The 12,415-nt window shown below is 48.8% G+C and overlaps 1 protein-coding gene across 5 annotated transcripts in view; it reads left to right on the top strand.

Moving 5' to 3' along the window:
- Positions 1-12,415, top strand: part of Ars2 (arsenic resistance protein 2) — a 35,851-nt gene that overhangs the window by 16,600 nt on the left and 6,836 nt on the right. For all 5 annotated transcript variants that reach the window (XM_089570822.1, XM_089570823.1, XM_089570824.1 and 2 more), the window contains 9 exons: positions 607-819; positions 1,073-1,302; positions 1,508-1,648; positions 2,103-2,324; positions 7,479-7,661; positions 8,277-8,430; positions 8,904-9,012; positions 9,914-10,067; positions 10,967-11,168. In XM_089570822.1, the coding sequence (XP_089426948.1) occupies positions 607-819; positions 1,073-1,302; positions 1,508-1,648; positions 2,103-2,324; positions 7,479-7,661; positions 8,277-8,430; positions 8,904-9,012; positions 9,914-10,067; positions 10,967-11,168 (1,608 nt within the window). The remainder of the gene's footprint in view (positions 1-606; positions 820-1,072; positions 1,303-1,507; positions 1,649-2,102; positions 2,325-7,478; positions 7,662-8,276; positions 8,431-8,903; positions 9,013-9,913; positions 10,068-10,966; positions 11,169-12,415) is intronic.

Below are 12,415 nucleotides of genomic sequence, written 5' to 3'. Positions count from 1 at the left end.
CAGTGTAGTTCGAATTACCCGAAATTCGAATTATCGAGGTTCGAATTAATGAGCTTTCACTGTAGCTGGTTTCAACAGGGCACTTCTCCGAAACAAATATTACAAGAGGATGTGTTTTAGCTGAAGGTTTGTCTTGTAGCTAGAGCTGTTAATGGCATGAACCTGCGAACTCATGATGTTGGCATGGACCCCTGCGCAGTGATTATGTGTGTAAGAGGGCATGCGAGAGGGGTAAAAAGGGTGGTAGGGTAGCTGCTATGCTACGCTGTACGTGTACTAAGTTGCTTCCTTTTGCTAACATTTTTTTTTTTGTCAGTTAACATGTAGCACAACATGACAGCTTTCACTGGGTTATCGCATTGCACAACATAACTTAAGCATTTGTCAGTTTTTTTTTTCATGTTAACTTTAGTTTTTGCAAGAATACAGCATACTTACTTTTTACATTATATAACGTGATACAGTAAAGTTGTTCTCGGTCAGTTATTTTGTCTGTATATTTCATCTAAGTTCATGATAATATAATGTGAATTCATTCCCCTCGGCAAGTGTTTCAGGGCCTTCAGCTTGCACACTGTGATCTCTTGCCCTGACGTGTGCTTGCAGAGGACGCCTCCGACGATCAGGACTCTGGTGTTCCGGGTGAGGACAGTGGCGGAGAGAGCAAGAAGGCCTCGAGGAAGAGCAAGAAGAAGTCCAAGAGGCTCGGCCGGTCCCCTGTGGCCAAGAAGCAAGCCAAGGCCAAGGAGGACCGGTCTGAGGATGGCAATGAAGAAGGCAGCAGCACCAAGGGGGAGCCAGACGATGAGGACGAGGAAGGTAGTGTTGGTCGTCAATCAGTTGTCGTTCACGAGATTGCTTGTGCAGGTTTGAGCTTACAGATTTTCTCTAGCTTGAACTTCAGGCTCAGGCTTTGGTTGAGATTGGCTTTGGCAAGAGATGAGACAGTCAGGTTCGCTGTGCTTAAGAATTTTAGGCTGGCTTTTTTCCGCGACCACTTTGCTTGAGCATACTGATATGTGCTTTGCCCTTCACTGTTTGTTGTCTTGCCGCTTCCCACACATCTTTGCAGGGCGGTGTGACTCGGTGGCTGACAGCAAGGGTAAGGGGGATGAGGAGGAAGAGGATTCAAAACCTCGGCCGGGAAGCCCGAAGGGTGACGCAGAGGTCGGTCAAGGCGACGGGCAGGGAACCAAGGCGGCCGAGGGGGAAGAGAAGAACCGACCCCGGCCACTCCACCGGACCTGCTCCATCTTCCTGCGCAATCTGGCACCTACCATAACCAAGATGGAAGTGGAGGCGGTCAGTGTTCGCAATTTGAAAGCGGTGGTGGTGGGGCTTTGTGATTTGTGCTGCTACTGCCAACTGCGGATTTACGCATCAGCTGGGCCTATCAGATCAACATATCATCTGTTAGTCGTATGTCAGTCACCATATCATATCAGTTTTCAGATGCACTTTTTTTTTGTCACATCTTCTAATTCGTACTGTGTGCAATGGGATGCAGATGTGCAAGCGTTATCCCGGCTTCCTGCGGGTGGCCATTGCTGACCCTCAGCCTGAGCGCCGCTTTTTCCGCCGGGGCTGGGTGACGTTTGAGCGCACCGTCAACATCAAGGAAATCTGCTGGAACCTGAACAACATTCGGGTGAGGTCTGGTGCCAGCCAGATTTTCCTCTACTCAGCTTCTGCCTGGCTTCTTCATAGGCAGCATCGCGCTGAAATAGCGTGTGCCCCAGTTTGGTGAATGACCATTTCCTGTGTGTTCACAAGAGTTTTCTAAAGTTTAGTGGTGGTTGAGCAATGTGAGTAAAGAGCTTAGTAACCCTTTTTGCTTGAGTTTTCACTTGCCCTCTTTATTAAAGTGAAGCAGCATGTTTGTGACAAGTTTTTGTTGGTACCTAGAACAATGGCGTTACATTGTGAGCCGAATGTAAGACATGCTTTGAAAAGCCTGGAAACGGTTTTAGTCGCAAGGTATCCGTAATGGTTGTCAGTCATTTTAAAATTTACTTGTTCATGGGTCTCGAACTGCTTATTCATTGCTCATGTCACTTTGGTGATGAGAAGGGAATATTAAAAATTTTATGCTGCTGTTTCAGTTGCGTGACTGTGAATTGGGTGCCATTGTGAACCGGGACCTAAGCCGGCGAATCCGGTCGGTGAATGGCATCGCTTCGCACAAGCAGGTGATTCGCTCAGACATCAAGCTTGCAGCACGCATTGTGCACAACCTTGACAACCATCGGAGCCTCTGGACTCAGCCTGAAGCTGGCACTGACCCTGCCGACAGTGCAGCTAGTGTCCAACCTCCTGCTACTGAGGTCAGTAGTTTTTTTTATTATTATTATTATTATTATTATTATTATTATTATTATTATTATTAAAGCATTGGGCACACTGGCTTGTTACCCACAACTACTCTCACTCATTCAACGGTGAAAGCCACAGAGGAAGGGTCGCCATCGATGTGGGTGGATCACATAATATGACGTATGTTCAAAGCGCAGTATTGGCAGTGCATGAACTAGTGACACCTGATGGAATAGTATGCAAGCTTCGTGCACTGTGCTGTGCTGAGTGCATGTGGATGTTTTCCTCCTCAAGTCACCAGGTGTCCCCGTTGTGTAGCTGGCTACAAGCTACTCATATAATCCATGAAACTACCGTATTTACTCGCGTAATGAACCCACCTTTTTTCCAGATAGATTGACATAAATTTGGAGGGTGGGTTCATTACGCGGGAAAAATTTTTTCGAAATTTTTGAGGTCGAAATTTCATGTCACATTGAGGAAAATCACGGTCACAACCTTACCTTTATAGTACAAACACGTACGCGATTAATGTGATTAAAAATACATTTTTATTCACAAGCCTCTGGCTACTTAAGACCTCACTTGGTCTCGCTATCCGAGTCACTTTGACTAATGTCGCTTGCCACATCGTCAGCATCGGCGTCGGCCCACAGTGCGTCGTCTTCAGTGCCGTCAAGGCTGTTGGAGATGCCGGTCTTTTTGAAGCTGTGGATGATCACCTCAGTGGATATCCTGCTCCACGCTTCTAGAACCCATCGGCACAGCATGTCGATGGTGGGCCTCCTGATCTTGCCTGCGGGAGTCAGGTCGTGGTTCCCCGCGGCCATCCACTCAGCATAGAGCCGCCGCACGTTGTCCTTGAAGGGCTTATTCACTGAGACATCAAGGGGCTGCAGAAGTGATGTAAGGCCACCTGGGATGACAGCGAGGTCCGTGCGCAACTCGGTCATTCGGCAGCGGACATTTTTTTCCAGATGGCCGCGGAAGCTGTCGAGAACAAGCAGCGATGGCAGAAGAAGTGCTCCGAGCCGCCGTCCCCAGGCTGTTTTCAGCCAGTCAGACATCAGATCAGCCGACATCCACCCCTTCTCATGTGCGCAAACGTGGATACCAGCAGGAAGAGCTCCCTTTGGCAGAGTCTTTCTCTTGAAGATAACAAACGGAGGCAGCTTCCTGCCGTCTGCTGTTATCGCCAACATCACGGTACACCACTGCTTCTCAGCGCCCGTTGTCTTCACCAGCACACTTTTAGCTCCTTTGGTATCGATTGCACTGTTTCTTGGCATGTCAAAGCATATAGGCGTCTGGTCCGCGTTCCCGATTTGCGAGAGCAGAAAATTTTTTCTTAACGGACACGAATAACAAAGCGATGGAAATCACGCTTTTTGTCTTCGCAATCCGCCGGCAGCCATTGGCATAACGTTGCACAGTGCAGTCCACTTATAACGATACCACATATAACGATATATCGGTTATAACGATGGGTCGACATGAGAGTGTCATTTTATGCATTAGGTCTATGGGGAAAAAAACCATTTATAACGATAGGTTATTCACCACATATCGGATATAACGATCAAAATATTGCCGTCCAAATGGCTTTTTCCGTGCAAAATAATCGTAACATTTGCGTTGCTTAGTTCCCTGAAACGAACGATGTCGAGACGAGGCGATGTTTACCTCCGTAAGTTCGTATCTGCCGCCATTTCCACGCTGCGCGTCCCGCGCCGCCCGCGCACCGGAGAGTACTTGAGTAGGCGCAGCGCGCCACAAGATGGCGCTAGCTGCTTCATGCGTGTCGGTCACAGTCGCTCCGAAAGAGAGAAAAAGAAAAAGAAAAGCGACAAGCAAAGCAGCGGCGCGGTGGCGCCCGAGCCGCACCCACTCTCTCTCTTGCGATAGCAGGCTGACGCCGCCATCGGTACAACCCAGTTCGAAGATGGCGCCGACAAAGCGTAAAGCTGTGTCGCTTGACACGAAGATGGATATTTTGCAAGACTCTCGACGCGGCTTCAAGGTGAGCGCCCTCGTGAAGAAGTATGAGCTCGCCCAGTCGACGATATCAACCATCTTGAAAAACGGGAGCACCGCGATTGTGAAGGCAGGAGCTATCAGCGGCCATGCCGATCAGCGGAAAAGGGTTAGAGACCCCTTGTACGCCGATGTTGAAGAGGCGCTTTACCAGTGGTTCATCACAACCCGCGCACATAATGTGCCTATTAGTGGGCCAATACTTGCCGCCAAAGCGAAAAACTTCGCTTTTCTTCTGGGACGGCCAAATTTTGAGCCTGGGGGAGGCTGGATTCAGCGCTTTAAAGAGCGGCACGGAATCGTTTACAAAAACGTGGTAGGGGAAGCGGCGTCTTTGGACACAGAGGCAAAGGAGCAGTGGCTGCAGACAAAGCTGCCCAGCGTGCTGGAGCGCTACGTGGAGAAGGACATATATAATTGCGACGAAACTGCTCTGTTTTTTCAAATGTTGCCGTCGAAGACTCACGCTCTTAAAGGAGATCGATGCCCCGGCGGGAAGCACTCGAAACTTAGGGTGACCGTGTTGCTGTGCGTTAGCATGGACGGGAGCCATCGTCTCAAGCCTTTCATGATCGGGCGATCGAAGAAGCCAACGTGCTTTAGGAATCAGCACATCCCGGTCCGCTATCGCAGCAACAAGAAGGCGCGGATGACCCGCGACCTGTTCGAAGAATGGCTGCTCGAATTCGACAGTTTAATTGAAGGCCAAGGCAGAAAGTAGTGTTGCTACTTGACAACTGTAGCGCACACAGCGTTAACCCGAAGCTAACATCTGTCGAATTGATGTTTCTGCCTCCGAATACTACGGCAGGCCTTCAGCCGTTGGACGCCGGCGTGATCGCCAACTTTAAAGTCCTGTATCGGCGGCGCATGCTGGAGTGGCTAATTTTAGCCATTGACCGCGCAGCTCCTGGCACGTCGGGTCATGCAGACGGGCCCCCTGACCTGAAGATCAGCCTTTTGAAAGCCGTGCGCTTCGTTTACGGTGCATGGTATGAAGTTAAGCAGTCAACCATATGCAACTGCTTCAAAAAGGCGGGCTTTGTGCGTCAGGACGAACTTCCCCAACCCACTGAGACCAGCACGGTGGAAGCCCCTGACATAACCGAGCTCTGGGAGCTCGTTCCTACTGGTGACACAGGTGGTGCGTCGATGGAGGACTTTTTGACTGCAGACAGTGCTGCCTCATTCTGTGATGAGGTCACCGACGAGGCGATCGCCGAAGATGTGCTGTCTCGACAGACGGCAAAGTTGTGCGACGGTGGCGACGGCAGCAGCGACAGTGACAACGAGATTGACAGCGGCACCTTGATCCCGACCACGATGTCCACGCAAAGTGCACTGTCGTCGATTGACTCCTTAATTGATTTTATGCACGCTAAAGGATTGCCGCCAGTGTTCGCGCAGCAGCTGGAATCCATGCACACCGCGGTTGTGAAGCTGAAGCTGCCGCAAAAGCAACTGCAGATTTCGGACTATTTCGGCGCGCCTAACCCTTGACACGGTTACTGGCGCTAGAAATAAAGTTTGTTTTTCACAGCCTACTTTCTACATCATCTATTCTTTAGAGTAAGTAGCGAATTCAAGTTCGGAGCTGCAAAGGTATGTTCCGCGTTTTTTATTTTTTATATTTTTTTATAACCAGTCCAGATATAGCGATCATCGGTTATAACGATCATATTTTTCGTCTTTTTCGATATCGTTATAAGTGGACTGCACTGTACGCCTTCTGAGGCACAGCCCGTTCCGTCGCATGAAACGTGTCGTCCAGCCAAAACTCGCTTTAAATTCACTTGCGGGAATGTCATGGTCTCTTGCAGTGGCCCGCGCGTGATTCTGTATGAGCTCATGGGACACGGCACATCCTTCATTGCGGAGCCTCTTGACATAATTCAAGACTACTTCTTCCACGCGAGGAAACTTGCCCTGCTTCGGCCCTCGAAAGGCGCAGCGATCTTTCTTCGTCGCTCTCAGTTCGTCCTGCTGATTCCTCCAGTAGCGCACACGCATGGGGTCTACACTGAAATGCCGTCCAGCCGCACGGTTTCCATGCTCTAAGGCATGATCCACAACTTTGAGTTTGAAAGCTGCCGTGTAACTAGTGTAACGCCCCATCACACATCGCACAGCAAATGCACAGCACACACGAAATAATGCCAAGTCCGTACACAACGCACAGCAAATGCACAGCATGCACGAAATAACGCCAAGGCCGTAGCGTGCACTCAACTCAAACGATAACAAAGCAAAGTGCTAACGAAATGGCGACCAGCGCCGTTCAAGCATCGTTCAAGTGCGTTTGTTTTTACTTCACACTGCCGCCGCCGTGCAGGCATGGCGCTATAAGCAGTTTCGTTTTCCATTTCATAGATGGCACTCTGCAACCTGCACCATCATCATCATCATCGTTATAAGAAAACAATGAATTAGAAAAGTTTGACAAACTGGGTCTTGAAATACAAAGAAAAAATAACAGCGTAAATAGAATAGCGTAATGGAAGCTGCCGTCACCCCATTTCAATGACGATGCTGCAGTAAATCCCTTTTGCGCATCCCCCATTGAAGCACGCAGTCGAAGCCCACGTTGTTCGTGTCGCCGGTGCTTAGCATCATTCGCTTCGAAAGATGTTTATCATGGTGCGATCTGACAATTTTATGGTCGTTGACAGCGCCGGTCATTTCCGCCGAGATAACTCGAACATGCACACATAACGCATGGACCTCCAGGGCGGGTGCGCGTTATTTCGGCGACGGGAAAAAAAAATTCATTTCTCGACTAAAAAAGTGGGGGGTGGGTTCATTACACGAGTAAATACGGTATTCGATTTTTCGGTGCACTAGAAAGTGGAGCTTCCACTTTGTATAGACTCGAGATTGGTGTAGTGGCATTTGAAGGTCTTGTGTATCTTTCGATACAAGACGCAGAGTGGTGCCCTAGGTATCTCAACAGGGATTGGAATGTGGATTAAATGGTCAAATTGTCTAGTTTTAACAGTTTTAAAACAAGCAGAAATAGACAACCAAGGCGCTGTTAATAAAGCTTCAAAGGGGGGGGGGAGGGGGGGGGGGGGCAGTTGTGGCCTATCTGGTGCATGCATAACAGTAGTTACATTTATTCGTGGAATTTGTAGGGCTTTGGTGTGTCTTCCAAGAACCCCCTCCTGAAGAACATCACCGACTACCTGATTGAGGAAGCCTCTGCAGAAGAAGAGGAACTTCTGGGTGGGTCCGCTGAGCGAGAGGAGAATGCGGAGGCTGAAGACCCATCTGCTGTGGGCAGTGCCAATCAGGAGAAGGATGAGATGCTCATAAGGGTAAGTGTGGGCATTTTGCAAGGTGATGCAGCCTGCTTACAATCAGCGTCAGCATTTGTCACATACTGCCGGTTTACCTTCCTTGCATTTCCTGTAATGTAAATGCATGTGACTGTTAACGCATAACAGCATGTGTGGGCTCCGACGCATGTCCCAACTTGGTAGCGTTTAGCCACAAATTTGTGTCTGCTATCAAGACTTTATTAACTAGGTGGTTTTACTGTTGCAAGACGTGACTGCATTTACAGGATGGTTAAGAGAACAGATCTGAACTGCTCATGGTTTAAGAATAATAATAATTTTATTATTAGCTGAATTAGTGGACGTGGGTATGACACACTATCCCAACTTAAACCGCAGAAATCAAAGGAAGTTTGTTGGCATAGTGACTTCTTATTTTTGTTTTTGTTGTTTCCAACTCACTCATATGTATTTATTTTTTAATTGCCTGCCGTCCGTGATACCAATCCTTGACACTAGTGACTTCCTTCGTTTGGGAAGTTGGTGCCCTAACTGGGACCCTGAGGAGACTGCTGCATGTCCCTTCCAAAGTTTCGGAGCTTTGGTGGTCTTGCCGTTGTAATGGCACCGTGCTGCATTGTGCATCCTGCCCAGGTCCTGGACCGCCTGCTGGTGTACCTGCGGGTGGTCCACTCAGTGGACTACTACAATCACAGCGAGTACGCCAGCGAAGACGAGATGCCCAACCGCTGCGGTATCATGCATGCCCGGGGTTCACCGCCTTCCAGCAAGGTCACACAGCAGGAAGGTAAGGGGACGGTTGCGCAAGCAGACACTGTTCTTCCCTTTTTTGCTGTCTCTTCCCGCTTTTTCATTTATTCGAGTGGTGTCCCTGGCAGTGCATTTGTGAAGTGAAGGCCCCAGAGCCGTTTTTAGCTCTCATTGAACTCTCAACACCAGGGGATTGGCTTTCACTCGTGTGGCACTGTCTAGACCTTGAGGGTACTGTTGCACATGTTTCACAGCTTTCCTTCTCTTGGTGCCCTTTCTACCTCCCTCTGCCTACCTGTGTTACTATTCAGTGTTGTTGCAGCACATGACCATAGTGTGCATCTCTTAGTTTTCACAGCTGCTTTTTTTTGCAGTGTTTGGGAGCTGCCAGTCTTTTGCTTGCAATAATTTGAAGTGAGCAGTTGGAATTGAAGCAGGTTTAAATGACAACTTCCTTTGCATCGGTGCTCTCTGTATTCTGACAGTTTTCCTTGTTTCTTCGCTTTGCAGTGGCCGACTACATCAGCCACTTCGAAAGCAAAATTGCGCCTTTCCTCCAGCCGTCAACCAAGCTCAGTGAAGAGGAGGCGAACAGACTGGGCAAGAAAGACGCAGAGGCGTATCCTTTAAACTAGGATTCTTATTCTGACTTTGAGGTGCTTGGAAATTGAATAACGGGCCTTTTATCCTTCCTCTATATTATTGTGCGAGCTGTTTATGGGAGCCCTCCGTTAGTCATTGTGTAACTGAAGCCCGTTGTTGTTGTTGTTGTTGTTGTTGTCGTTGTTGTTGTTGTTGTTGTTGTTGTTGTTGTTGTAGTAGTAGTAGTAGTAGTAGTAGTAGTAGTAACATTATTGGCACCCAAACATATTGGCACCCAAGCATATTGGCACCAAAAGAGAACGAATCCGAGAAGTGGGAAAAATGGAGGGAGTTGTCATGGAGAGAGAAATGGAAAAGAAATTACTGTTGGTTCACGATGAATGTTTCACATAATCTGTAGCCTAGTTTAGCAAGTAATTTTTTTTTTACCTGTCACTGTGGAGTTGGAAATTCTGTGCAGTGGCAAGCCACACTGAAAGTTTTCTTCTGCTGCTCTCCTTAAAGCTTCCGGTTTGTTCCAAGTCCTTGTATTGCTCATGCTGAAATAGCAACAGTTAAGTCTACGAAATATGTGCGCTGACATATGGCGTTTATAGAGAAATTCTGTGTGGTTCAGTTAAAACTTTGCCTCCATGTTACGTTCCTGTAACCAGCCTATTGCCTATATGTGCGTGATTCCATGAGTGCTTTTACGTTGGGCAAGCAAGAATGAAAATGCAAAGTACTTGAGCGGTGTTTTTGATGTGTACTGCCACTTTAGGCGCAGAACTTAGCCATTGAATTCGTTTTCACCCTGGAAAATGTGCTTTGTACATTGGTTGTCGTTTCTGTGATAGGAGGTGTGGGTTTGTTATTTAGTATGTCAGGCAGAACAGTTGTTGCTTAGACTGTTTCCTTGACCAGCGTGCATACTCCAGGGAGGTTGAAAAGTTTGTGGTGGCCAACACTCAGGAGCTTTCCAAGGACAAGTGGCTTTGCCCGCTCTCAGGCAAGAAGTTCAAGGGACCTGAGTTTGTCCGCAAGCACATTTTCAACAAGCACGCCGAGAAGGTGGAGGAAGTCCGCAAAGAGGTCAGGAACTTTGCTTCACATCTGTTTGTTATAGAGTCAGACCTCGATATAAAAGCACAGGTGTTACTAATTATTGGCAACATCTAACTGCTCCTAAATATTTTTAATAAACACATACGATTTTCACTTTATATAACTAGCACTGCATTACCATTTTTTACTTGTTTGCAAGAGCGAGGTCTTGCTGTGTCTCTTCGTTCTTTTTTTTTTTTTTAGTCATAGCCTTTTGATTGTGTGGCTTAAGCCTTTACGACACAAGCCTGCAGAGCATGGAGACTTAATGAGGTTGCGTCTTTTTAGCTAGTGTCTATCCCCATCCATCAGCAAGATGTTTTCCATTTGCCCATATATCTGCCCCCTGTCTTGTAATACCAGCCACCGTGGTTCAGCGGTTATGGTGCTGGGCTGCTGACCCAAGAGACACGGGTTCGATCCCGGCCGCAGCAGTCGAATTTCGATGGAGGTGAAATGGTCGAGTCTCGTGTACTGTGTGGTGTCAGCGCACGTTAAAGAACCCCAGGTGGTAAAAATTTCCGGAGCCCTTCCCTACGGCGCCCCTCACAGCCTGAGTCACTTTGGGACGTTAAACCCCATAAACCAAACCTGTCTTGTAATGCCGTCATGAGAGCATATGGATCACTCTTGTACGATGCCCCTCAAATGTTCCCGGGCTACTTTGCTGCTGGCCAAAACAGTTTTCCTTGCAGTGAGGCTCCTGTTGATCTCTGGTGCTCAGGACTCATCTGTCACGTGGTCTTAACAGTCTGCAGAAGCACCCAAAGTTCTGAGAGCTCAAAGGAGCCCCACTGCTTGGCTCAGCAGCTGCCTGCATGCAGCAGGAAGTGGCTAGCTAAGAGCTTTTGGAAGCACCCATCCGGAGAGCCCGTCCACGCGTGCAGGTGGAGTACTTCAACAACTACCTCTTGGACCCCAAGCGGCCGCAACTGCCCGAACACCCGGCCAACAGGGGAGGCCCTGGTGGAGGCCGTGGGGGCATTGGGGGTGGGCCGGAGGGGCACGGAATGATTGGCCCCTTCCATGGCGGATTCCCACCGCCACCACCATTTGGCTTTGGCAGAGGTCACCCCGGCGGATTCCCAGGTATGGGTGCTTTGGCTTCTTGCAGCCTGAGGTGTTTTATTTGCTGGTGCAGTGCCTAGATGGACAAGGTTGTGGCAGTCTACTACTGGTCAATGTAGGGCCCGCGTTCCACAAACGTTCAGTTGCGCACCTCTTCCCCTACTTTTTCCCCATGACCCAACCTTGTCCCGCTGTGTTGAGCCATCCACCTGGGGAAGGACAGCAATTGGCTTTGCTCAGGCCAGTATCTTGGTCACAGGGGAAAGGCGGCAGGCAACAGACAAATGCCTACTGCTTCCTAGTTTGGCCGGTTCACGCAACTGCAAGAGAGTATATAGTAGGCATGGGGTGCTGCTTCTTCAGGTCCTCCTCTGCTCTTCTGGCCTCATCACTGGGGTTGTAGCCTGAATTGTGGTCTTGGCTGCCGTTGGAAACTGTTGCTGCTTTTTTCTGTGCTCGTCGTCCCGGGCCTCCATCATCAGCCCCAAACAGGATGGCAGCACTGAATCTGTGTCCTTACCCCATTCCGGCCGAACGTGGTCATCAGGATGGCTTGCTGCTGTGTCCACCTTGGGACGCTGCTGGCTCTTAGTGGCCTGTTCTCGAGGCTTGTGCAGTGGGCTCCGAGCTCGCTCCTTTTGGCTGCACTCGTCCTGTTGGCAGCGAGCCGCAAACCATGAGAAACTGGGGTTCACCCCAGAGGCCAGAGTACGCAGAAAGCGGGTAGAAGTTTATAAGCAAAAGTACTTTTGAAAATGGCATTCCTCTGTCTCCTCTTGTGGGAAGGAGAGGCCGCCGTCGAGGCTTAACGGAGTACGGCAATTGCTACCACCGTTACCCTGACGAGGTTTCGCATGCCTCGTCTTTTTCAAGAGGGCCACGCAAGAGATTCTCTGATAAGACCGATACGAAGATAAGCACGGAATCCCCCCGCATCGTCATCGTGGAATGAAATAGAACTGAACGAAAGCTTTTACAAAAGTCCAGCTTGGTCAGTCACGTTTGCCTAGGGACAAAGTGTGAATTCGCACTTTGTGTGCATGTGTGCATTCTCTGGGGACAAATTTCTCACAACGGCAGCACTCCAGCTTTTTTTTTTTTTTTTCGCTTCTTCATTTTACGAATTTTCTGTGCCTGCCTATACAATACATCGCTCAATATGCGAGTAAATATGCTATAGTTTGCCTTTGTGTCTGCGTAATATTCAATTATAATGTGACGGGTTAGTTTTTGCTGCCATTTTTCCTTAAAAAAACAAACTTGCATTA

This window comes from Amblyomma mixtum, chromosome 2 (genome assembly GCF_055824585.1).
Source record: "Amblyomma mixtum isolate Tamu chromosome 2, ASM5582458v1, whole genome shotgun sequence".
In the NCBI taxonomy this organism is placed as follows: domain Eukaryota; kingdom Metazoa; phylum Arthropoda; class Arachnida; order Ixodida; family Ixodidae; genus Amblyomma; species Amblyomma mixtum.
Note: the sequence above shows the minus strand (reverse complement) of the source record. Positions and strands in the feature narration are given on the sequence as shown.